This window comes from Phodopus roborovskii, unplaced genomic scaffold, assembly GCF_943737965.1.
Source record: "Phodopus roborovskii unplaced genomic scaffold, PHOROB, whole genome shotgun sequence".
In the NCBI taxonomy this organism is placed as follows: Eukaryota; Metazoa; Chordata; class Mammalia; order Rodentia; family Cricetidae; genus Phodopus; species Phodopus roborovskii.
The window spans coordinates 9,741,424-9,768,725 of record NW_026126563.1 but is presented as its reverse complement, the minus strand read 5'-3'; the positions used below and the strand labels follow the sequence as shown (position 1 = coordinate 9,768,725).

Genomic DNA, 27,302 nt, shown 5'->3' with positions numbered 1-27,302 from the left:
ATAAGAGCTCATCAAACGCCTCTCTCCTGAACAAACCACACCCACAAGCTGATGAATACCTCAGTGACTTTTTAAAAATCTTTTTAATTTTACATACCAATCCCAGTTCCCTTCCCTCCTCCCGACCCCCTCACCCATCCCCCCCCCACCCAAGCCCCATCTACTCCTCAGAGAGGGTAAGGCCTCCCATGGGAGTCAACAAAGTCTGTCACATCATTTGATGCAGGACCAAGGCCCTCCCCTTGAATCTAGGCTGAGCAAGGTATCCCTCTGTAAGGATACCTTGTACTAGGGATAAATACTGGTTCCCACTGCCAGTGGCCCCCCACAAACTGCCCAAGCCACACAACTGTCACCCACATTCAGGGAGCCTAGTTCAGTCTTATGCAGTTCAGTCTCAGTCTGGAGTCAGTGAGCTCCCACAGGTCAGCTGTTTCTGTGGGTTTCCCCATCATGGTCTTGACCCCTTTGTTCATATTATCTCTCCTCCCTCTCTTCGACTGGAGCTCAGCCCAGGGCTTAGCATGGTTGTTTCTAGAAAATTGATATTCTAACTCAAGGACCTGCAATACCACTCTCGGGCATATCCGCAAAGGATGCACACTCATACCACAAGGACATTTGCACAATTATGTTCATAGCAGCATTATTTATGATAGCCAGAAACTGGAAACAACCTAAATGCCCCTCAACCAAAGAATGGATAAAGAAAACGTGGTACATTTATACATTGGAGCACCACTCAGTGGTTAAAAAAAAAAATGACATCTTGAAATTTGCAGGTAAATGGTTGGAACTAGAAAAAGTCATCCTGAGTAAGGCAACCCAGATCCAGAAAGACAAACGTGGTATGTACTCACTCATAGGTGGACATTAGACATAAAGTAAAGGACACAACCCCAGAGAAGCTAGGTAACAAGGAAGACACGAAGAGAGACACACATGGACCCCCTGAGAAGGGGAAAGGAGCAAGATCTCCTGAGTAACGTGGGGTCATGGGGATGGGGATAAAGGTAAAGGGGTGCAGAGGGGAGAAGGATGGGGGAGGAGAACACGAGGGAATGGGAAGGTCGAGTTGGGGGAAGGACAGAGAGGGAGCCATTATGGGGTTAGTGAAAAAAGTGGCACTGGGCACAGATGACCCCGACCGAGACTCAGCAGCAGTGGAGAGGGTGCCCGAACTGGCTTTTCCCTGTAATCAGATCGACCACTACCTTAATTGACATCATAGAACCTTCATCCAGTAACTGGTGGAAGCAGATGCGGAGATCCACACTGGTTTTTTTTAAAGTTGGACAAACACATTGTTGTACAACTGTGTAATTGGACCACAGTGGGTTGCTGTCTTTTCCAAATAGCCTGGCATCTAGATGGGTGTCCTTCTGCCTCGGCTTCAGGGGCTGTATCTCTTCTGGGCTAAGCTATCCCTGGTGTGGAGACTCTAGAGGCCAAAAGGCAGCCACAGCCATAACATGACTCGAGTATGCAGCTATCCTTATCAGGGTCCCAAGAACCAGGTGGGTCAGCTAGAAGGTGGGTCAGCATGCTTGTGGCAAGTGAGCAGGGTTCCCAAGGAGAGAGACGGTAGGTGCTGCAGTAAGCAGACCAAAGGGGCCCAGCTTTCCCTAAGGGGTTGTAGCTGGGTGTTCAGCACTGCAAATAATATGTATTTCCTAGGTGTTTATTGTGAGTGCGCTTTCATTTTCTTCCCCTTGTGATTGAGCAGAATTGAGGGAAGTCAGTCATTTATCCCCTTGATTGACAGTTGATGGACTCTTCCGTTATGCTCTGTTGTTACCTTGAGCAGGGAGCAGTCAGCCCGGAAGCTCCTCTTTGGGTGACCCACTGGGTTGACAGCCTGGTGGCTTTGAATGCTTAATGAACACCTTGAAGAAACTCCACTCCTGCTACAAGCAACACTTTCAACCACGGCTGGTGGCTGCGGCTGTTCAGGAAGCTTATTCCACTTATAACTACTCCAGTCTATGTGAGCGCTAGAAAACTTCAGTCTGGCCGTTCCGGGCCTCAGTGATTTCCAGATGACCAAGACTGAAGCTGCTGGGTACTAGTATGGCAGCTGCTGCTAGCCCAATCGATGCTACTTGCCAAGTGCTGAGATGCTGCTAGTCAGGGCCCAGAGCAGTCAGCTTACGGTTAGAGCACCCAGAACCTCCCTCTTCTAGATCCTGGAGCCACAAGCCTCTAGTCTCAGGGCTTACCAGCTACAAGCTTCTGAGTCTGTCATCCCAGGCTCCCAAGCCTTGGGTGTTCAAGGGCTCAGGCCTCCCAATTCTGAAACGCCATTCCTTGACTTCTGGCAATTTCCATTAGAGCAAAAGGACCTCAGTCAGCTGACTGGTACAAGAACAGATGGCTCACCTCCATGACACTTTCCCTCAAGAACCCCAGAGACATCCTAGACTGTTTCATCATTTGAAATATGGGGACAGAGACCACAAGAAGTACAGAGAATTGACTGAGGACATCAGCCAATTGGAGGGGTATGGAAGGAACAGCTCCAAAACCCATCTGCTGTCCCCATTCCTTAATTACAAGGTTACTTATTGATCATTTTATTAACTATTTCCCCCAGTTTTTTCATCTGTATCCTCTTCCCCCCTGCCTGGAGCTCCCCCTCTCCATCCTTCTTAGGAATTTCTGACTTTGAAATTCAAGTTTTCTTCACCAAAGTGATCACTAGTTTCCTCATGTTAGGGCCAGGCAGTTGCTAGAGGGTTTTGGAAATTCTACGCATTATATAGAATTTGGAGGCCAAACGCAACCGACAAACTTGGGGACATCATTCCACGCCCCATGCAGCACAGGACAGCCCAGAACAAAGGGTTCTTCAGCACCAGGTGTTCACAGCCCTAGCCGGAGAAAGCTTGTCCCGGGACACTTAGAAGGGCACCCCATTTTCTTCTTAGCCTTTTTTTTTTAACGTGGTCAGGCTTCCCTCATGACAGCCACACCCGTCACCAGACCAGAGGTTTGGGTTGGGCAGTGCTCCACCAGGGTTAGAGAGCACCTAGGCAGGCTCTTGGGCCCTGGCAGTGTTGGGCACAGTACCCCTCCAGGAGCCAGCTTCCCCAGGAGCAAGTCTACTGCTATCTGCGGGGTCTGCGGGGTCTGTGGGAAGGGGACCCGGTGTCTGAGGGTTTGTGTGTACACACGAGTAGGAGAGGATGCCTAAATGCCCCTTCTATAAACTTCACCCCGTCCTTCTGCTTTGGTTACCATCTCTCATCCGTGTATGCCCCGGCCCGCTCCATTCCGGATCCTTCTGGAGTTATATCCTGAGACTGGATCTACTCCTTGTAGGCCATCAGGGTGCTGTTCTCGCTGGCCTGAGTCGGTTGCCCATCTGCTTGCTGTGTGTCTGGTCCCTTCTGTTACCTCCTCTCCACGCTCACAGTCTGACTCATTGTTTTGCCGCTATCATCCCCAGGGACCAGAGAGGAATGTGCAAAGTCCCTCCCCTCAAACCAGATGTGGGATCCTCCTTAGGTGGATTAAAATCCTTGAAGTTGTGTGTGTCACAGACTTCTTTTAGGGTGCCCGATAGGAGGCAGAAGAGCCCTGTGACTTTAGCCTCCGTTTCCCTGCCTGTAAAATGTGAGAATGATGGAGTCAGAGAGGGAGCAGGAGAGTAAGGGGGACTCAGAGGGCCCTGGCTGGCCACCATCATCCTCATGGATGGAATGATCGCCGCCCTCTTCTGGTGTGTAATCAAGGGGTCGGGTCACATGGGTATAATGACAGAGTGTGGCTCTTAGACAGGCCTAACCTGACATATGAGTGTGTATATCGACTGCCTCATTCTCTTGCCAGAGGCTTCCAGTTTGCTTGGCAGAGGGGAGACCAGCAGGCCAATTGGACTGGGCTCTTTAATGACAGCGACAGCCTATCAGAGCAGAGCATCAGTGACTTCAGATCCAGGTACAGACCCCAGTGAATGGCGGGGGGTGGGGGGGAAAGGGGAAGCCCAACAGGAGGGGACTCTGCAGCCCCTACCCCATTGCCTGTCTCTAGAAGGGCCCCACGGAGGAGTGCCTTGGTCTTCCTCTTCACAGTTTGTATTTGGCGTCCTCCTGTGTCCTTTACTTGAAGTGATGGGGGATGGCCTTCTGTATATATGTTTCTCTTATTGGTTGATGAATAAAACACTGTTTGGCCGACGAGGCAGGAAGATAGGCGGGATGAGGAGAATTCTGGGAAAGGTAGGCAAAGGAAGACCATGAAACAGTCACCATGTAAGGACTTGGAGGAAAGGACATCCTAGACATTCTCCAATAAGATAGGACCCGTGGAAATACATAGATTAATAGAAATGGGTTAATAATTAAGACAGAGCTAGTCGATAAGAAGCCCAAACCATTGGCCAACAGTTTTACAAGTAATACAGCTTATTTGGGGCTCAAGAATGGCGGGACCAGGTGGGAAATACAGCAACATTGAGGGGTGAGCAGATATGAGGGATAGGACCTCCCCCCAACACTGGGGAGGCACTGACCTTCTGGGTAGGTCGGGATGGGAGCTCTGAGTTTCAGCCCCCATTTGTAGGTGGGAACAAGAGCTGTGTCTACACAGCATTGGTTTCAGACTTGAGTTGGCAAGTGCTTGTGTGTGGAGGAGGGTGTGGTGGCATCAGGGAGTGGATATGGGCAGGGGTCCCTGTTGCTTTCAAGTTCACTGCCTGGATATAGAGTTTTCCCAGGGCTGGGGCAGAGTCACCTTGTTCAAGACAATACTGAGCTGTGACATTCATTTCTTCTTCTTCTGTTTATTCCCTCTTGATCTGTTGCAACATTTAAAGCTAAAGTCAGTAACGAAGGGGCCTTCTGCCTATACTGGAGGAGTGCCACGATGCTTGTGAATGCAAAAAGTAGAATGCTCTTAGGTGAACACATTCTTTTCGAGGAGGAGCTGTGTGAATGAGATGCTTTCTGTGTTTGCAGCTGTGCATGGCAGGGGCCTGCCAGGTAACAGATTCTGGGGGCTGACTAAGCTGTTTTGTACTTTGATATTTATATTTATATCTATATCTATATTTATATATATTTCAATTTCTAAGCATTTCTAACTGTCAGATCTGCTTCCCTGAGCAAAAGGCCCGAGCTTTCTTTGCAGTTAATCTTGATCCTAAACATTGAATCAACCTTGGTGGAAAGACATAATGTGCTTTGCAGGATCACAAACTAGCCTGCTTTTGTCAAAACTCTGAAAAAAAAAAATGTGGCTTCTGTGTCAGCAACCAAGTGGGTGCAGGTCTACAGAGCAACCTGAGTGTGTAGGATGGGCCATACATCACAATCAGACTTCAAGGGTCTGATGCTTGCCTCTTGGGACCAGAGGTCTTTCTTCATATGGGCAGTGGGAACACGGCCAGCTGAGCAGGGTCCTGGGATGTCATGGGACAGTGAGTGTACCAAGGTTGTCTTTCAGATGTTTAGCTGATTAGTTAGTTGGTTGGTGATTTGTCATGGCCCACTCATCCAGATGTGAGGTGGTCATGGTAGATGAGCAGGTGTCACCCTGGGGAGCTTCATATGGCAGCAACTACTTAGACCCAGTAGGGTATGAATTTAAACAGGGCATGAAGTGAGGTGGGGTGGGTAGGAGGAAGACTTGGGAGGAATGAGGAATGAATATGATGAAAATACATTGTGCACATGTGTGGAATCCTCAAAGAATTAATAAAAATACCATACTTACAAACCAGAGATTAACCGCTTACTGTACCATGGCATTCCAGGAGCCCACAACCTCTTCTCTGCTTCCACAGGAAGGACTGTGGTCCCAAGGCCAGCATCTGACCCTTGGGGCTTCACCATGGTGTGTGCCAGGTATTGGCTTTGTTGATGGAAAACTAGTGACAAGTATAGACACTAAATGGCTCGAACCAAAACTCACAGCTGCCTCTTTGGGAGTCAGAGCAATGATGTCTAATAGCCAGGAGGGCAGGGATTGGGAGGGTCTAATCTAGCTTTGACACCTGTCACAGCAGTTGGTTCACTGTTGGCCTCATGCGTGGAAGACAGCATGCGGTGTGTGTGGTTCTCACGTGTGAGAAGAACAAGTAACGGAACCAGAAAAGGCTACACACGGGAGATTTTTACCTGCCTGAAGGAGCCGCTTGTGTCTTCTTTAAGATGGGCTGGACAGCTTCTGGCAGCAGATTTGCAGCCCCCAGGGAGAACTTAACAAGGACAGACATCATGAGCATCATCCCAGCTAACAACTTTGAATCTGGGATGTAGAATATCTTCCTACTGAATAATTCAGTGCTTGCCATATTTTTACGCTCTATAGTTCTGTGGTATGTGGAAGTGTGGTGCAGTCTGTTAGCATTTTATTATTAACAGGGTTGGAAAGGAAGTCAGGAGAAACCAAATTTAACCAGAGGATAAGGAGTACACCAGCAAACGACTTCAAGTCTCCGTTCAAGCAGAAACCATGAGGAAAAGGTGATAGTCTGAAAAACTCCAAACAGAACCTCAAAGAAAATCCTGGCTGATGAGGCTACTGTTAGATCTGGTAAACACGGACCGGAACTCGGATCGCGTTAGGAAGTGCGTTATGAAATATACACTGGCACATGTCTTTATGGAGCTCAAGTCAAGCCTATGAAGTTGTGCCCAGTAAGCGTCCTCAGGGAACTGCTTTAATGAGCAGAATGAGTAATTGTTAACTGACAATGTCAAACGAGTGCTTGAGCCGTATCTCCTGTGTTCAGGGTATGAGTTCATGTTCCCGTCCCTCGGCGAGGCGGTGGTTGTGAGCCCTCTTGTAGTACTCGGAACACAGGGGCACCTGCTCCGTCACAGCGTAAGAGGACGAGCTGAGTGAGAAACAGAGGCAGACTCCAGTCTCTGTTTCCGGATCTGGCCTCAGGATTCAACCTTGTCATTTCCCGATTCTGTCCTTGAAGTTCATTCCTTCCCAGGTTGGAACTATCCAAGATTCTCTCTTGGGAAGAGCAGATGGATGAGTGGCCCGAGAGTCCTGGGATCCGGACAGAAAAGGGGAGGCTGAAGGTTGGGGAGGGGTGTGCAAAAGTCAGAGAAGAGTCAGTGAAGGTGTGCAGGCTATAGGTGCCTGCAGTAACTGACCGTGAAACCCTCCCAATACCCCCATGCTTGGCAACGGATAAGAATTCTGGGAGGTGGGACAGAGTCCTTGTCTTCTTTGGCCAGCTGGACGCTAGTCTGGCCTGTCTGCCTGCTCAGCAGCTTCTCTGGGGAGGTAGCTGTCTTCCTCGGCGGTTGTCCACTTTGTCTACAGGGTGGGCAACATTGCATCCACTTCCTCATGCCATCTCGGATGAAGATACCCCCAAGTCACATGGTGCTGAGGGCAGCTAAGGCAGAAGAACCCTCTCGCCTGCTCCAAGAGCTGTCTATCACCAATGATTGACAGCCTAGCCTGGATCTACAGCACGAGGGTTTCACTTAGTGCTGTGGCTTTACTCTGCCTGCCTGCCTGCCTGCCCCGCCCCCCCCCCCCCCCATCTCCTCCTTTGGTCTCTCTGCTAGCACAACCCAGCACCATCAACTTCCCTTTAACTCTGCCTTCTGTGAGACACGCCTGCTCTGGAGGTAGTTTCTACCATTGCACACCTGGACTTCTCTGGAAAGTGCTCATATATGCTTTTGAGATTTCTCAGATACCCTGGATCCTAAAGAGCCTCTCACCGTGGACATGTGAGCTGGTACCTATGTTTGCATCTTGGGGCCCGAGCCCTCTGGTGCAGCCTGGCCTCACTGGCACCTCCTAGGTTCCACACCAACCTTGGCCCCCCATCCTAACAGGATAGCCAGAGGAGGAAATGAGAGGTGACCCAAGAAAGACAGACAACCTGAGGCCTAAAGCAGAGCTGGTCCAAATGCTGCCACCAAGCTGCCTATGGCTGGAAACTGTTCTCCCAGGGGTAGCGGCTGTTAGGATGGAAAATGGAGGATGGTCTGTACCACAGCAAACAACAGGAAGTGAAATCAAGGGCGCACGAGAGAGAACCAAGTGACGGTCAGGAGCCGAGGCTGAGGTCCTCCATGTGTGTACCTAGCAAGTCCGGTGTAGTGTGTGTGTGGGGGGGGATTGCCATATTTCATGGCTGGAAGGAACCTGCCTGAATTCAGTTTCGTACTTTATTATGTGACTTCTTCCCTAATTGTTCCGAGACAATGTGTTAACTAGGGGGCGCAGATGGCGTGCGCGCACCAGAGCTTAGTGTGGAAGTCACAGAGGCTGCTGGAGTCGGTCAGACATGGCTTGTGTCTGGAGGACCCTGTCCATTGCCTGCCACCCCCGGGGTGTGGTTGCGTGCCAGGCATTTGCTGAGACCATTCTGTAAATCACTGCCAGTAATTCGTACCCTTTACCCTTTGCACCGGACACTATTACCATCTCTCGTTGCAGGCGAGGAGACCGAGTCGCCTCCGAGTGGCAGGTGGGGGAGGGTCGGCCAGCCTGGGTAGTGCTGATGCTGGCGCCCCAGCTCTGGTGGGGGGTAAAGCAGGATTTCTTCTTTCTGGGCTGTGAGCAGATCACCCATGATACAGAGTGCTACCTACACGCCCGTCCGGACCACCTATTTCTGCCCTTGACTGTTGGTCCAAAATAAAAAGGACGAATGGATTTAAGAGAAGCCTGTCTCCGTGTTTCCTGGGGGAAGCTGTGTTGGTGGCATCCGCCACCGTACTCCTTTGGCTCATTTCCTCCCTCCCCATCTCATCTCTACTTTTGTGTTCGTTCTCCCCCATTATTCACAAGGGGGTGGGGTTCATGACCCCCCGATCTGTGGGTTTAGCATTTTCCCATTGGAAAATGCCTGCTTCTGTCTCTGCCTGCTGTGTGTGTGTGTGTGTGTGTGTGTGTCTGTGTCTGTGGAGGGGTCTGCATTTCAGAATAATCCTGTGTAGCAGTGAGGCTGACCACTGTCCTCCTGATAGCCTGACCCACATGACTGTTCTTCAATTCTGCCTGCTGTAAGATACACCTGGCCCATGGGGGCTAGCGTGGTGTGAACGTTTCTGGTGAATTTCCACTTGTTTAGTAAAGGGGACAGAAAAGAGAGGAAGAATAATTGGGCTCCATCCAAATGAGAGTGATTTGGAGAGCCGGGCTTGGCAGAGTGTGCTTGGCTGGGTGCTGGGGAGCAAATATGGCGCCCTCCTTCTTTCATCCCACGCACCTGATGTAGGCCTCCCACAGCCTGACAGCATCAGGCATCAGGCAGAGGAGGCTGGTAGAAGCGGGGGCTGTGCCAGGCGGCTCCTTAGATGATGTTGCTCTATGGGTTTCCAACCTCTGAGATTTGGGGACCCTAAACTGAACCTCAGCAGCGTCTCCTAGACTTTATGTGACCTCTATACTCATGAGTTCACGCACATGAACTTTCTGTGCCTCGGTTTCTGTCCCCGTGAACTGGGGACATTAATTCACCTGTTCAGTTGAGAGGAAGGAGGTCTGCCACCTGCTCAGGAGCAGGCCAAGGGCTCCAGGGTTAGAATGCCTTCCTCACACAGGCATTACTGAGGCCCCATGAATGGATGTTCCCAGCAGGGTCTGAGCCCAGCTTTGCCCTTGACCCAGGGCATTGTCTTGGAGAGGTAGCATTGGGCTTCGCTGGCTTTGGATTGACTTCCGAACTCACTAATTTTGGAGGTTGCAGAGCCAAGCATATGTCACCGACACCCTGCTAGCCTTCCTAGAGTTGATGCCGTGAGGGTCTTGTAAATGGCTTTTGTCAACACAGATGCCCGTTTTCCACTGCAGCCCGTACAGGTGCCCAGCAGGTATCGGAAAGCCAAAACCCCACCCACAGATCACAAACCACTGTTTCCTCAACATCTCTCTTATGAAGGGCCATGACGCTGGATTACACATGTGTGGACCATTGCTCATCTCTCTTCAGATCACCTCCCCGCACCTTAGACCACCCTCCTGTTCGCCCCACAAGAGTCCCCAAACCCTACCCTTGGGGAAGCTAGCTTGATACTTGTTCCCCCTTCTACACATCTCCCCCACAGCCACCTTGCAATAAACTCTGTGTTATAAAACTCTCAGTTTCAGTGATTAATCTTATTCTGCGGTGGGCCAAACAGGGCGGGGTCGGTAACAAGCCCCTCTTCTGAAGTGTCTCTCCACCGCACCAGGCAGCGCCCTGGCACCCCGTTCCTCTGCCACCGCCACCCACACTCCCTCTCTCCTTGCTCATTTTCCTGCTCCGCTGACTCTAAGGACTTCACACCAGGACTCGGCAAAGGTAGAAGGACAGAGGGAATGGAGAATGGGAAGAAAAGGAGGCTGGGGTTGGGCCAGCAACCTAATGTTTACTTGCTAAGCAAATCAGGGAGCGAAAACGAAAAGCTATAGCTTCACCTAGAAGCTGTACACGGTCTCGATTGTCCTGCACTCTCCTAATTTGATGGACAGCAAACTGTCATTGGATAGTAAATGGGGCTCGCCACGCTGGGATTGCTTGCCTGCACTTCACAGAACTCTGTCCTCTCTCCAGCTGCCCTTCGTGGGTTGGAAAGTATCTCTCTTCCTCTTCTCTCCTGCCTGGGACCCAGTCTTCGACATCCCCCAGCTTCACTTCTCATCAAGACCTCATAGTCACCGTTGCCAACACCCTCCTCCTCCGGTCGTGCCCCGACCCAGGCCCATGAAGTGTTATCTGCTATTGCCACAGTCACTGGTGACCTCTGGGTGGCCATATCAGTGACGCCTTCTCTTCTTCCTTGACCCCCATTAGCGCTGGGTTGAGCTGCCCCTTGGGCCCTGCACCATACCCTAGTTTTCCTTTTCCTTACATGCCTTTCTTCCTGGTCTGCTCTGCCAGCATGTGAACACGGGGGGCGACCGTACGGCAGGCCTGTCCCCTACCCCTGCTCTCTTGAAGAGCTCAAGGGGTCTTGTCCTTTGACTCTGGAGCACGGGTCCGCTGCTCTGTGTGTCCCAACTGTGTCTGATTCTTACCAGTTATCTCCCTTTGATGGCCGAAGGCCACAGCAAGCATTCCATGGCTGCTCACCCTGCCACTCACTCCCAAGCCTGTTCTCCCATCTCATCTGATGGCCCCAGCACACAGCTCTTTGGAGCAGAGGAAGGCCCCGCGGTTACTGAGTTAATTGTGGATTTTGCTCAGCCTCCAGCATACCCTGCAGGGTTCATCTCGGAGCCGCTGCTGCTTGGGTTCGTCTCCCCTTCCTCGATGGCAACCTCTGGGTGGGGTGCGCCCTCTCCTTACATTGCAGTTTCTTCTCCTCTCAGAACCCCATTGGCCGCCAGCGTGGACTTTAAAATCTGATTGTGTTGGCTGCCGCTTACATGCTCTTCAAGCTCCTGCCCTGTAGGGTTGCCTATCACCCAGCCTTTCTGACGCTATCCCCCTGTCCCCGTCACCGGGCTGTAGGTGTGCCTGCGGCTGGCCCAGATCTTGCTGGCTGCACTTCTGCCTAGGACTGCAACCCCTCCTTTGTCCCCCCGTCTGGAGAGGTCTCCAACCTCATACCTGCATCGGGCTTGTAGCGCTCATCTTTAATTGCCACTATGCTGAGAAGCTCCGTGACTTTGCAGGGTTACTTGATCACTGCTTGGGGTGAAATAGCCTGGCATACAGTGTGTGTGTGTGTGTGTGTGTGTGGGGTCAACAAACCTCCAGTGAGTGGAAGAGAAAAGCCCTCCCCAGTGCTGAAGGGAGCAGGCAGGCCATGAGGAGACATGTGTAAGTCGTTGTCTAGGACAGGTGGGGATGAGCCCAGGGGACGCTGGTACAAAGAAGGCAGGACAGAAAGGTGACCTGGGGATGCTGACCAGGTAGACCTGTGACAGAAGAAACTAGGAAGACGTATAGGGGAAGAGCAGCCCTGACCCAGAGTCAGACATCAACGAGACAGTGAGGCAGGCAGAATCAATTCTTCTTATGCTGGGGTGGAGACCAGGGCCATTACGGAGGGAGAGATTTGGAGGGAGAGATTTGGAGGGAGATGAGGAAGGGGGGGGTAACTAGGGTGTAGCGTGGGGGATGGTGGCCAAAGCCAGTAGGGTCAGTGAGTCAGTACCAGGTGGACATCCTGAGCATCCAGGGCTAAGCTGAACCTTACCAGGGGTCTTTCAGGGTTTCCCAGGCTGGCTTAGAGAGGGTCACCTTACCGGGAATGTGCTGGTCACTAGATTGAGGCCTTGCAGCCGGGAAAGGGAGGGCTGGGAAAGAGTCTCTGAATTTGGTATTGCTCCTAGGTAGAAACTGACCTACCCAGGCCCCAACCAATGGCAGAAATGATAGTCCAGACTTTGGCGAGTGGTGTGGTAGAGCACACTTACCACAGGACTATCTAGAGCTGCATTCACAATGGCAAGCTTTTATTTATTTAACTTAGTAACTTGCTATTTATTATTTTTTCAGCATTAGAGGTTGGAATTAGGGCTTTACACTGCTAAGGCTAATACTCAACCACCGAATTATATTCACAGCCTTCTTTTGTCTTTTTTTTTTTTTTTTTTTTTTTTTTTTTTTTTTTAATTCTCAAGAGAGAATCTCCCTAAGTTTCCTAGGCTGGCCTTGGCGTGACTCTGTAGCCCAGGTAGGCCTTGAACTTATGATCCTCCTCCCCAGTGGTTGGGTTTATAAGTCCTTTGCCAGAGCCTCCTCATTAGGCCTGCTGCTTTTTAGCTTTTAGACCTTTTAGAAATCACATCCCGTAGAGGGCAGGTTAAGTTCGAGATCGCTGAGCAACATGGAGGACCTCTGAAATGCCTCCTCCTGGCAGTTGCCACCTTTGGTGGCTGGTAGTAGGGGGCCGTGTGTCCCTCTGCACCCATCTGGGATGACACTGGCAGCTCTGGGACTTGTCAGGCTGTAACTGCTTTGTGCACGTTTGCTGACGGGGTGTTTGCTGGTTCCAGAAGGCAGCTGTTCCTGTGCTGGAAATAGCAGGGATCTTTGCTGCAGGGCTGTCACCTTTGGGAGAGGAGGGGTCTGCTTACCGACAAAGCCTCCGGGGAGCTGTGGCTGTCAGAGCTGGGAAAAGGAATGCAGAGAAGAGATGGAACCCTGGGTTCCATCAGAGCCTGGGGTTTTCTTCTCAGGCTTTTTTCTGGTGTAATTTACTAGCCAGATGACCTTGGGCAAGTGGCCTTGCTGATTACAGCCTGAATTTGGAGAACGTCTCATTGGGCTGTCGAGAGAATGAAGGGAGACAGTTTAAGGGTGGAAGCGCAGGCTGCCTTACTCAGCTGAGCAGGTTGGGAGTCAGGTGGGACTGAACCCAGCCCACTATCACCCCGACAGATCATGTAGCTGGTGCATGCTGCTTAATTAATGGGGTTGGAGAGCTTCCTAATTTTGTTTGCCCAGAGGTACCACATGGACTAGCAGTGTTCCACACTACAGTTCTCTTAGAATGCCCCAGGCATGACAGGACAAAAGGGTCCAGGCTGGTAGACTATTCCCTTCCCCCTGCCCCTAGCAACTGCCCGGGGATTTCTGGGTTCTTGATACCACTAGTGTCTGCAGTTGGGTGGGGTGTGATCAGAAAGAGAGCGCAGTGACCGCATCTCACACCAACCATTGGTTACCTGGGCCCTAGAGATCTAGAGATTTGTGACCTTCCTGACACCCTGGGAAGGGGATGCAGCCCTAGGCAGACTGAAGAGGAAATGAGCAAGGGAGCCTTTTTGGGAGGGGTCTTAGGAAAGGCTGTTTGGAGCAGATGAGAGGCCTGCTCAGCACTCAAAGCTGGGACCCTCCCTCCGCGGAGGGGAGGGGAGGGGAGGGGAGGAAAAGCTACACCCAGCCAAACACCTTCTGTATTTGCTTTCTCACAATGGAAGCTGAGACCTGATGACCAGGCAGTTAGAGCTGACCAACTGGCAAGGTCCCCGAGGGCACAGTGACAGAGTCAGGATGGATACAGTCTGGAGCTGGCTTTGGATTTGACTGTTGGACGTCAAATGGCGTTGGAGAGGAGCTAAGCTTCTGACGCGGCTCTTAGGCTATTTATACCTTTAGATACAGTTGTGGTGCCAGGCTCCTCCTTTGAGGAGAGATAGTGTTTCTGGAATGGAAAGAAGAGGCAATGACTCATCTGCTTACAAAGCCTGGGGACTTTGAGTAGGCAGAGGGGTGCAGTGGTCAGATTCCCCACGCACAAGCGAAGCTGGGGGTATTTATAGGGAGGCCTGTAACGTAAAAGCAAAGAGCATTTATCAGCGATTTTCAATAGAAAAGAATCATAGCTCCATTACAGGAAACAACACAGAAAAGGAACTTTAAACGCTATCGCCATCCCATGACTTTGAGAGGTCCCAGAGACACCGCATCACAGGCCATTCCTCCGCCAGGCACACACGTGTGTGACTCCTTCCTCAGGCCACAGTGGTCACTCTCACGTGGGCCTCTTCCCACACACAGAAGTATGTGCGCGTCCCTTTCGTGGACTGAAATCACTCTCTGCTCACACAGCTCCCTCCAGATGCGACCCCCCCCAGCTTCCGGTCACAGGCAGAACCCTGGGGGTCCCAGTGTGGCTGTGCTCCTTGAAATGCTGTGCTGTCAAATGTGTCATCGGCAGAGGTCAGGCTGGAACACCCCCAAGAGCAGAGCCCAGCAAGCGTGGGAGAAAGAAGCCAGAATTGTTTGTCTCCTTTTCCTGACTGCAGAGCTGAGGCTTTAGACACAGCCATGGAGCAGTTTGGATGACTTGGCCGAGGGTGTTTCAGGGGCCTAGGACTTGTGTTAATCAGAAATGGTAAGATATAAAGATGCAAACGCCTGTCATGAGGGAAGGGGTTTTACACTCACTAGTTCCTGGGAACAAGGGCACAGCCCACCACCCTGGGCCGATGAAAGGCCAGTTAGGAGGCCGCAGAAGTATGGTGGCAGTGTGGACAAGTGGCGGAGGGCAGGAACCGGCAAAGCAGGGTTTCCAGTCTTAGAATTAGCCTGCTTGAATATTTCTTCAGGCTCCATGCTGTGGGGGCTGCCCAAGGTTGCCTATACCCGGCTAGGATGGTTAGGGCGGGGAATGATGGACGCAGGGTATGGAAGCCAGAGAAAGAAGGATCTGAGAATGGCTGTTTTGGTTGAGTGGCATGGCACTCTTAGGTCAGTCTGTCAGTCTCTAAGAACCCTGAGAGGGACAGTCCCTGTAGGGGTGGACAGGTTCCAGGTTCAAGGCCTCCCTCAAACACTCCTTTTTGTTTTTTTGAGATAGGGTCTCACATGTAGCCCTGGCTGGCCTGGAACTCACAGAGACCAGCCTCCCTCCGCTTCATATCTGTAATGCTTAGCAGAGGCAGGTTGATCAAGGGCATCTAACACCCAGGCAGGACTTGGCATGGGCTGTGTAGCCTTGGGGAGGCGGAAGGACGGAGGTTTTAATAAGCTCAGCAGAAGGCAGCGTCACCAGAGCAGATGGTAGCAAAACGTCAGCGCTGTTTATCCGTGACTCAGCTATCAACCAGCTGAGTGTATGGGAGGGGAGGCAGTGTCACACTCTCTGGGTCTCCCTGTGGTGTCTGCTTGCCCTTCAGTGTTGGGGCAGTGGGGGTGAGCACTTCTTACACTTGCTGGAAATGTCAACACTGTCGTGGTGGCTGCTCAGGTAGCACTGAGTCTTTGTAGACTGGAGGCTAAGGCTAGAAGTGGCATGGCTAAAATGGCTATCTTGGTACATTCACGCTACTGAAACAATACATAGACTGGGGTGTTTCTAAACAATGGAAATGTGTTTCTAGAGATTTGACTGAGAGTCCAAATTTCACAGCAAGGTCTGCTTCCTGGATCGTAGGCTTGTCTTTTCCCCATACCCTCGTGTGGTAGAGGGGGCAAAATGTCTCTCTCAGTTCTGTTTTATAAGGAATTTTACAGGGCTCTATCTTATAAAGATAGGGTGGAAAAAAACCAAAGGGCTCATCTAATCCCATCACATCCTAACCCCGTCATCTCAGTGTTTGGGATTTCAATTTGTGGATTCTGGAGAGCCACAGCATTCAGATTATAGCAGTGGCTTGTAAGGGATGTAAGCCCAGCTCAGAAAACCTCTCAGCCTAAGACCCCCTAGACATAAGACTGTTGAGAACTGCTCAGTTGCCTGTATGAGTGATGTTGGGGATTCGGGAGAAGGAGGATCAGATAAAGGAAGGATGGTTGGGTGGAGGAGAGGGGAGGCTGGCTGGTCAAATGGAAGACACCACCTTTGTTCAAACTAGGAGAGAAAAAGAGACAGTTGGGGAAGGAAGTGACTCAGACGATTTGTAAGCACAGGAGTCATGTCTACAAGTCTCCAGCTCCTGCAGACTCTACACTAGTGATTCTCAACCTTTCTAATGCTGCAACACTTAATACATTCTTCATGTTGTGGTGGCCTACAACCATGAAATTATTTTTGTTGTTACTTTACAACTGTAATTGTGCTACTGTTAAGAATCGTAATGTAGATAGCTGCTATGCAGGATATCTGATAATCTGATATTCGACCCCCAAATGGGTCTCCACCCACAGGTGGAGAATTGCTGCTCTAGACTTTTAATTAATTATCTTGACAACATTTTGTCTGGAGTTTTTTCTTAGCAGCAGTCTAGGATCATGATTTCACTCAACCTACGGTTCCAAAGGCTTAGTGACACCCGCAGGGTCTGGTTGCAAATGAGATTGTTTGTTGCAAGACATCAGACCTTACTTTCCACTGTGTGACTGGAAAACTGCGCAAATTAGAGCCGAGGTCATGGGCATGTGTGGTGGCCCCACGCTGATAACAGAATGCTTGTCAGCTACTTAAAGGAGAAAGGGATTTATTAAGGGCTCCTAGCTCAGAATCTTTGAGAAAAGTAAGTAAGTTACTGAGTGTATTGGTCAGGACTATCTAGTGGAACAATGAAATACAGAATGAGTATAGCGAAAGAATGAATGCATAGACAATAATGGATTTATTAGAATGGCTTACAAGCTGTGATCCGGCTAGTCCAACAAGGGTTTCTACCATTGGACAGTCCAAGAATCCAGTAGTTGTTCAATCCATGAGACTGGAAGTCTTAGCCACTCTTCAGTATACACTGGGAGCACAAAGTAGTAGGCTCTAAGGCTAGTGAATGTCTGGACTGTCTTTGAGATAGAGGGCAAGCAGGCAAAGATCAAAAGTTTCCTTTTCCCACATCCTTTTTATATACCATGTCCTAGTTAGGGTTACTATTGTTACGACAAAGTACCATGTGCTGCTGCTGGTGGAGCACACCTTTCATCCCAGCTCTCAAGAGGCAGAGGCAGGCAGATCTGTGAGTTTGAGGCCAGCCTGGTCTACAGAGTGAGTTCCAGGACACAACAAAACCCTGTCTCAAAGAAATAAAACAAACAAATCCAAAATGAGAGAGGGGGAGAGGGGAGAGAGGAGAGAGAGAAAGGCAGAAATAGACTCTGGGCTTGGCATTATGAGGTACAGAGAGCAGAATGTGATGGTCTGAATAAGAATGGCCTCCTAGGCTCACATATTTGAATGCTTAGTCATCAGGGAGTGGCATTATTTGAAAGGATTAGCAGGATTAGGAGGTGTGGCCTTGGAGGAAGTGTGTCATTGGAGATAGGGTTTGAGGTTTCAAAAGCCCATGCCAGGCTCAGAGTCCTCTCTCTTTCTCTCTCTCTCTCTCTCCCTCTCCCGCCTTCCCTCCCTGCCTCCCTCCCCCTCTCTACCTATGGATCAGGATGTAGCTCTCAGCTACTGCTCCAGCAACCATCTGTGTGTCCCCATGGTCCCCACCATGGTGAGAATGGACTAACCCTCTTAAACTGTAAGCAGGCTCCCTGTTAAATACTTTCTTTATAAGAGTTGCCTTGGTCATGCTGGTTTCTTTATAGCAATAGGACAATGGCATTCCAGAACAATAGAACTAAGACATTCTGAAGGTATGGTCCAGATTTAAGATGGGTCTTCCCACCTCAGAAGATTTAATTAAGATCTCTCTCGGGTACACCCAGCCACTTGTTTAGTTAATTCCAGATATAGTTAGGTTAACAACCAAGAGTAGCTATCACATCACACTGAGGATTGGCATTGTGAAATGCCACCATCATGCCTGCTGCTGCTATGACTGTAGTTTCTGAGACCCATGCCATCTCTGTCTGCTCCACATTCCTTTCCATGCTTTTCAAGGTACAGCTTGGAATCAATCTCATGAGTGTGTTTCTGATTGGTTGGACGTAAATTGTTTCCAGAGCCTTAGCCTCAAAGGAGTCTGGGAAATGTAGTCTTTAGCATGCCTGTTTCTGTAGTGCAGATGGGAGAGAAATAACAAGGACATAATCCCTACATTTGAGATGCTCACCATTTGGAAGGGCCATAGACACAGAGGCAGATTATGATAACATGATGTTATTTGTTCTAATTGAGATAATGTGTAGAGCCCAGGAGTAGGGACCAATTAGAGCTTCCAAAGGTATAGGCCCTTGACCCAGGTTCTGACACTGATTTTGCTGAGTGAGAGACAGCCAAAGGAGCTCAGAAACAAGAGGGAAACTAGGAGAGTGAGTCTGATGTTATGAGGATCCTCAATTCCTAGTTCTTATGAACTCTGCCTCATTCTTTTATGACGTAAAGATACAGAGGCAATTGATTTTAGGAATAGGAGACAATTCATTGTACAGAACATTTTGTGTGTGTGTACTTTAGTGACCTTGAGCATGTTAGGCAAGCACTCTACTCTCCAGCCCATGTTTACGATTGTTAAATCAGCACACTCATGTCTGTGGCATCGGCTTGGCAACAGGATGCACACGTGGTGACTGTTGCCATGGTTGGGAGGTGTTGAGACCTTGGGCGTGGGAGAGACCCGTGGAGAAAGGATCACCTGGCTCTGCCCTGGAAGGTGATGACTCCTTGCTCCGGTGCTGTGGGTATACCAGCTCTGTGGTAAGCAGATGAGGCAAGAGCAGCCGTGTCTGAGAGACAGCCCTACAAGACATGAGCGCCAAGGAAACAGATGGGAATGGAAATGCTTTGTCAATGGAAAAATCTGTGGCCATCTCAACTCTGCCTGTGCCTGTGCTATGGGACATTGTCCTAAGAGTAAGAGAAAGGCCGAAAGGGCAGGAAAGGGGAGGGGTACCTCTCTGCCTGCCTCCCAGATTGGCTGCTGGGGGCTGCCAATCTCCTACTGTGTCTGATCAGAGCGCACAGAGCCCTCCCCGTCTCCTCCCTCACAGCCTTGCAATGAAACCGTGCCTGCCATTCCGTGTTGGCCAAAGTAGGCTTTGTTCCAGTGAGTGCAGTGTGGTTGCTTCTACTAGAGCCAGCCCCCTACTGGGGCCTGTGATGGGGTGGGTTGGTTTGCTTTATTTGTTGGACTAGGATGAGTTCCTTCTGTCTGAAGGACCCTTGACAGGTCCTAGAAACCCTGGGATGCTTCTCTGTGTAACTGTTGTCTCCGTCGGTTCTCAGGTACTTTGAATTTTACAAGGGGCCTTTAGAATTTAACTCCACGAGATGCCTGGAGCTGAGACAGGAGATCCTGGACGTGAAGGTGCTGTCCATGTGAGTGTGCCTGGGCCGGGAGTGGGTACGGTTGCATGCGGAGGTGGGTGGGTAGACCTCAGATCTGAAGGAAACGAGACACACAGGGTAGATGTCAGAACCTGAAAGTTACATCTTCCACTGGCATTAGAAAGGCCTGGAAGCTGTTTAATAACAGAGGCCAGGCTTGCAAGCTCTCCTCTGCTGACTGGGTGTGGACTTCCCCAGCTCAGTTACCAGGCTCCTCGGTTGTCCTTGCAGGGTTCCTGCTAAGTGGAAATCCGAGAGGCCTGGGAGTACCTGACCTGAATTCAGTATTTTGTACTGTTGGGTCAAGCCTTGCCCACTTGATGTTGTCTTTTACTGTTTTAATTTCTTTGGAAGTTTTGATTTGTTAATTCTTTACGTGATGGGGAATCCAAGTGTTGAAAAATAGTATGTGGTGAAGTATCTCTGTCTCACAGACTCCAAGTTCTAGCTCCTGGAGGCCCAGTATATCCTTCCAGAGTGTCTGTGCACAAACAACATCTCTGTGTGGAGATTCCTTCGACACGCTTTTACAGAGATGGCAAAGGAGCACCCCCTATTTCAACCTATCCTACAGTCCGCCACCCACAGCGCCCCCACAGTCCATCACCCACAGCGCCCCCACAGTCCATCACCCACAGTCCATCACCCACAGTCCGCCACCCACAGCGCCCCCACAGACCATCACCCACAGTCCATCACCCACAGTCCATCACCCACAGTCCATCACCCACAGCGCCCCCACAGACCATCACCCACAGTCCATCACCCACAGTCCATCACCCACAGTCCATCACCCACAGTCCATCACCCACAGACCATCACCCACAGTCCATCACCCACAGCGCCCCCACAGTCCATCACCCACAGTCCATCACCCACAGTCCATCACCCACAGTCCATCACCCACAGTCCATCACCCACAGCGCCCCCACAGTCCATCACCCACAGCGCCCCCACAGACCATCACCCACAGTCCGTCACCCACAGTCCGCCACCCACAGCGCCCCCACAGTCCGTCACCTACAGCGCCCCCACAGTCCGCCACCCACAGCGCCCCCACAGTCCGCCACCCACAGCGCCCCCACAGTCCACCACCCACAGTCCGCCACCCACAGTCCGCCACCCACAGCGCCCCCACAGACCATCACCCACAGTCCATCACCCACAGTCCATCACCCACAGCGCCCCCACAGTCCGCCACCCACAGTCCGCCACCCACAGCGCCCCCACAGTCCATCACCCACAGCGCCCCCCCACAGCGCCCCCACAGTCCATCACCCACAGCGCCCCCACAGTCCGCCACCCACAGCGCCCCCACAGTCCATCACCCACAGTCCGCCACCCACAGTCCATCACCCACAGCGCCCCCACAGTCCATCACCCACAGCGCCCCCACAGTCCATCACCCACAGTCCGCCACCCACAGTCCATCACCCACAGCGCCCCCACAGTCCATCACCCACAGTCCGCCACCCACAGTCCATCACCCACAGCGCCCCCACAGTCCATCACCCACAGTCCATCACCCACAGTCCGTCACCCACAGCGCCCCCACAGTCCATCACCCACAGTCCGCCACCCACAGTCCATCACCCACAGCGCCCCCACAGTCCATCACCCACAGTCCATCACCCACAGTCCGTCACCCACAGCGCCCCCACAGTCCATCACCCACAGCGCCCCCACAGTCCGTCACCCACAGCGCCCCCACAGTCCGCCACCCACAGCGCCCCCACAGTCCATCACCCACAGTCCATCACCCACAGTCCGCCACCCACAGTCCGTCACCCACAGCGCCCCCACAGTCCGTCACCCACAGCGCCCCCACAGTCCGCCACCCACAGCGCCCCCACAGTCTGTGGAAGGAAGGCCTGAGCCTCATAGCTGGGTATTCACTTGAGTCTTGTTACAACTCCCAGGAATCCATGAGACCTCCATAGTGGAATCTGGACTATAGTTACGTCAGGATCAGAATTCATTTGAAAACATTACATCTGGATGTGGACAAAGTCAGATTCATACAGAGGTATTGCTGGATGCTTCTATGGACTGTGGCCCCTGACATTATCCCAAGGACTCTGTCTGTGGCAGGTAGAAGCCAGGTAGTGTGAGTCATGGAGAAAAGTGTAGGCAGACCGGGGACCGAAAGCTGATTCTGGGCCTTGTCAGCTCTAATTATCAGGCAAATTACTTAATTTTTCTGAGCCTTTCCTAACTTATAAAACAGAGGCTGTGCTACCTACTCCTTCGGCATTGCTGCTGACCAGCGGAAGTAGTTTGTAACAGAGAGAGCAGGTGAAAAGTGGCTCTCAGTAGGTGTGGATATTCTATTCTCTTTCCTTCCATTTCTTTCTCCTACGGCAACGGGAGTTTTTCTGAGTTAATCACAGAACCTGTGCCAGCGAACTTCCCATCGCTGTACTGGATATATAACAATGCAATAACTTGGTGGCTGTGTTGAGGTAGCACGCCATCACAGGGAGCTGGAGGGAGAATAAAGCTGCTGTCTTCATGACCAAGGAGAAAGAGAAAGAGACCCGGTTCCCATCAGTGTCTTCAAGGACAAGTCCCAGTGACCCTGAGGACTTCCATAGCATCACCCCGAGAAACAGGCATAGGCCTTTAGGAGACATGTAAGGTCCAAACTAGCGGGCTCCATATGCAGGACTGAGATAGCCCAGTTGGGTTATCTGTATTGGTTATGGCCCAGTCATACTCAGTAGAGTGAAGCCTACCTCCCTTGTCTACTTTGCACCGCACTGAGCACACAACACTGTGGGCGACGCTCTTGGGGAGTCCATAGCCCAGCGGGGAAACAGACTGAGTAACTCTTAGGAGACGAACTCTTAAGGTAATGGGGGAACTTGATCTAGGGCAGGTGATGCCAGGCAAGGGTTTGCTGAGGATGGGTGGAGAGACTTCTGGAGTGTGGGGTGATAGTTGTTAACTAGGCCAAGAAGATTCCACAAGGGACGAAGCCTTGAGACAGGGAGGGCCCTGCTGGGTCCTAGCTCTGAAGGGCCAGAGTAGCTTGTGGGTCAGCATGTGTGTGGGAGACGGGAACTGTGGCACTAGAGGATTCATGGTGCACCTGGGTACTTTTCTGAGGACAGAGGGACCCTGTGGGCAGCATTTAGGAAGTACATAAGGGTGTGGTCTGATAGACATTTTAGAATGCTTCTAAGGAGTTTCAAGACAACGCCTGACCTCAGCCAGGAGCTAAACTATCTTCTCTCAGATTTAAAATATTTGAGACCTTTTCATGCTTGCCTGGGTTCCCAGAGAACTTTTGTTGGCAGCATTCTTCGGAGTTTTCAAAGGGGAGACAGTTAATGTTCAAATTAGAAAGCAAAATTTTCTTCATGGGTGCTTCCAGGTCTGGACAGGAAGTGCCAAGGAAGCGCATGAACTGGCCGCCTTCATAGCTTCCCATCCGCCTTCCTACAGGCTTTCTGTGTGATGTCGTTGATGCCTACATCAGTTCTGTGAGCCCGTCACCACCAGATTCCACTATGAAGCCAGTTAGTTTCTTTTCTTTTCCACTTATTTTTGTACTTGTGTGCACATGCGCTGGGGGCCAGATGCTGATGTCAAGATTCGCCCTCCATTGCCCTTCCTTCTGCTTCATCGAGGCAGGGTCTCAGTCAACCCCAGAACTCACTCAATGATTGGCTAATCTTGCTAGCCCACATGCTTCAGGAATCCCCCGTCTTAGCCTGCTGAGCTGGAATTATAGGCAGGCCACCATGCCTACCCAGCATTTTAAGTGAATTCTGGGGATCCGAACTCCACTCTTCACGTTTGCCGTCTCTTCAACCCCAGATGAACCGTCGTTTCCACCTTGTTCCAGAGGACGATGAGTGGGGGCCATAGGGCCTCCCTTCCTGGCTTGCTCAAGGCCATGCTTTCTTGTGGCTCACTCTCTTCTTACAAGAACACCAGTCCTACTGGACCAGGGCACACCCCAGTGACTTCACCCCGCCCCCATAGTTTTGACTCTGAAGACTCCCTTCTGCAAATACAGTCACCCTGAGGTTAGGACTTCCACAAATGAATTTTGGGGAGGCACAATTCAGCCAGTAAGAGTTTCCCATTACAGCTGGTGTTTAGAGACCAGATGAGGACTCTAAATTACCAGGGTACTTGGGTTTGAACCTACAAATGCTGGTGGGAATGTAAAGAGAAATCTCAGACTCCCCTGTGCCTGTGACCACCGTTGTCCATAGTCATGGGCTCCTTTTTGCTGGTGTTTTGGTCGTTCCACCGTTGAATTAGTTCTCATCTGTCTTTGGACACCTTGTCTCATCCCTCAGGATGGATCCCTGGGATGGACAGCAATCCTAGCTGGCAGCCTCAGGTGTAGTCAGTCTTGCTTAGATGCTCTCTTCCACGGCGACTGTCCTGTCTGGGAACTTGAGTTGTGGAAGTATAGGAAGGGGTAAAGGCAAGACTGGGCCATTCACGGGGTATCAGCTGTGACAGGGACGTAAGCCCAGTGCCAACCCTCTTTCCTGAGTAATTCCCAAAGTGAGGGCTAGTGTGTCTCCCATGGCAGATGCCAGAGAGCTCAGAGACTGGTTCTATCCAGGTAGTGCTGATGCTATCTGGGCTCTCTTGGACTCTGCTGAGCTCCAGCCTCATCCCACAACCTGGATCACAGCAGAACTGACCCACATAATAGGAAAAAGATCAAATCCCATCTGTGAATGGAGGCAGCTGGGTGCATGTACACACATCCCTTCAGGCACACAGAGAGTCAGGACATGAGGAGATGTGTGATTCCCGTAGGAGTAATTTTGATCCAAAATTTCTCAAATCAATCGTAAAGAAATCAGTCAGCCGGAAAACCCCCGCGGGGAAAGTGACCTGCTTTCTGTCGCTGTCTGAGATGCGAGGAATCAGTCTGTGATTATTTGCCATGACAGTGGCTGATTCTTCTTCAAATTATTTGTGTTTGATTCTAGTCATGTGAGTGTCTCTGTCTTTTGAATCAAACCTTCAGTTGCTGCCCATGTCCACACCTACCTGGGGGTTTTGCTTGAGAACTCCCGTGCCAGCTTCCCTGGGTCCCTTCCCTCCCGTTCTGGCCTGGACTTGGTCAGAGTCCAGCAAAGAGACCAAACAGAACAGCTTGGAGCCGTGGCCACAGGCAAAGAGCCCCCCTCTCTGGGCTGGGAGGTCCTTCATGCCTCACGAAGCTCAGCTGCAGGAGACTTTCAAAAGTCTGTGTGCTCTGCCAGGTCGGGGCTCAGTGAAGTCAGGCCCTGAGCTCAGGGACCGCAGACACGGAGGGGACTGAGCCAGCACTTGTACAAAGAACAAGCTGCGGAGGAAGTTCATGAGAGTGGACAGTAGGCAAACGCAGTAGGCCCTGGGAGACTTGGGAGAGCGAGGGAGGGCAGTGAGGTCATCACCGGGATAAGGGTGACCCCAAAGCTTATAGCACTAAAGGTCCAGGTCCAGCATGCTCGTCCTGGATCCCATCCTTTGGATTCCCGCTCATAGATCTTCTACTTTGGTAGGCGAGGACTCCATTTCCTTCCCTCAGGCCCACCCCACCCCCTCTCACATCTTCCCTGCTTAAGGGTGCTGTGGTTTGGGTGTGGTTAACCCCGAGGGGTTGTGTGGTAGAGGCTTGAGGTGGGGGGCCTTTAAGAAGTGAGGCCCAGAGGGAGGCAATAAGATCGCTGTGGGCATCACCCTTAGATTAAAGATGATCTCACAGAATGAGCAACTTCCCTCAAGACTAGGTTGCAAGGCTGAGGAGATGGCTCAATTGGTAAAACCACACAAGCATGAGGTTTAGTTAGGAGCCCCAGACCCACACAAGAGCTAAGTGTGCTGATGTGTACCTGAAACTCCAGTGCTGGAGGGTCAGGACATGAGGACCCATGGATCTCCTCTGGCTGGCTACTCTGGCTGAATTGATGAGCTCCAGATCCAGTGAGGGGCCCTGTCCCCCAAAATGAAGTGGTGACTGAGGAAGACAGCTGGTGTTGGCTTCTGGACAAGAAAACACACACACACACACACACACACACACACACACACACACACACCAAACAACAACAATAAAACGTTTCCATAAAAGGTTAAATCTAACTCCTAACTCTCTTAAGCTTTCTGCCTTGTGTGTTGATAGCTTTTGATAGATACCCTTGCCAGAGGCTAACACTATGAACAAAATAGTTTTTTCCTTTGAAAGCACCCAGCCTCAAGTATTTTGTTTTAACAACAGAAAACAGACTAATCCAACTACATGCTTAGCTCTAGCTCTTTATGGGTTCCCTATCAACTACAGTCGGTGTCTCTAGACCCTGCACTGCAAAAGACAAGGCTGTTAAAATTACATCTGCCTTTTAAGAGCCTGGAAATGATTTACACTTTGAGTGAGAGGGGTTTTGGTCCTTTTAGTCTAAATGATCCCTCCCTCTGTCCCTTCCTCCCCTCCCTCCCTCCCCTCCCTCCCTCCCTCCTTCCCCTCCCTCCCTCCCTCCCTCCCTCCCTCCGAGTGTGGGTGTGGATGTCCCCTGGGAGGTTTGGGAAAGAAGCAAGGCTGGCTTGCTTTCAGCAGGAGGAGAGGGCTCCTTTCTTTAGCTACCAAGCATGCTTCTGCCTTGACACTCTGACTGAGCTACACTGTCCCCAGATAGGCACGTGACTCACATTTACATTTCCAGATTCTGTGCAAGGCTCCCCACCTCGAGAAACTCCTTCTGAGTAACCATGTGCCAGCCCTTTGCTCAACTTTCCTTCATAGCATTTACCACTCCCAGACAAGGCAGCCTACATCTGTTTCCAACATGTCTTTGTTGTTGTTCTGGGATCTCCGTGCACACAGGGAGATTTCAAACCTGAAATCCCCTTATGTCAGATTTCCAAGTGCTGGGGTAACAAGTATGTGTGTGATCACAACACTCAGCTCCCTCATTTTCAGTTTTGATTTAGTTCATTCATTTCATTCATTCATTCATTCATTCATTCATTCATTCAACAAACCAATCACATTTATCAAGTGTCTACATTTGCCGGTGTTGAGACTTTTTTCAGAATGTACTCTTATAAATATGTAATGATGAATTTATAATTTATATACTAATTCTTTTGTGGGTTTCAGTGGGAGGGGAAAATCACCTCTGTGTAGACATTGTACCCTTTCCTGAGTGAGCGTGGGAACAGCCCGCATCGGAAGGCCTGGAGTTGTTCAGAGAGGTTCAAGTCTGTCTTCTCTGGACCTACCCTTGGAAAGGGGGAGCCACGGTTGGGAGCCCCGTGCTGTGTGCAGTGCAGGGTGTGGGCAGGCACTCTATCTGGAAGGGGTCTTGTTTCCTTAGTAGACTGTGGTTTCTAAGGGGATGGCGCTGGCCTTTGAGGGAAAGCACATGGGAAAGGTGGGCTTGTCCCAGGTGAGAGCGGTTGAGGCTTGTAGACATGACGTGACTAAGAAGGGTTTTTACTGAGTTTGTGTGTGGGTGTGGGGGTTTTGTTGCTGTTGTTATAGGGTCCCATTTTCTAGTGCAGGCTAGCCTGGAACTCACCGTGTAGTTCAGGCTAGCTTTGAATGCATAGTCTCCTGAGTGCTGGCATTAGGGGCATGCACGGCCACAACTGGACATGGGAGGCTGTATACCTGCAGATTCCCAGAAACGGGAAACATGCCACACTTTGAGGGCCACACCAGCAGGGGTAGGGTGGGGTTCCAGAGGCGAGAGTGAGGGGCAAGCCTGGGTGAGATCTTTGGGCGCTTAGCTTAGGGTCAGCTTG

General features: G+C 51.0%; 1 protein-coding gene across 2 annotated transcripts in view; it reads left to right on the top strand.

Annotated features, from left to right (window-relative positions):
• Positions 1–27,302, top strand: part of St8sia5 (ST8 alpha-N-acetyl-neuraminide alpha-2,8-sialyltransferase 5) — a 59,086-nt gene that overhangs the window by 18,433 nt on the left and 13,351 nt on the right. Inside the window, exons 2-3 of one of the 2 annotated variants that reach the window (XM_051202096.1) lie at positions 3,832–3,939; positions 19,437–19,529. In XM_051202096.1, coding sequence (XP_051058053.1) covers positions 3,832–3,939; positions 19,437–19,529 — 201 coding nt within the window. The remainder of the gene's footprint in view (positions 1–3,831; positions 3,940–19,436; positions 19,530–27,302) is intronic. The other variant, XM_051202097.1, reaches the window with a different exon arrangement.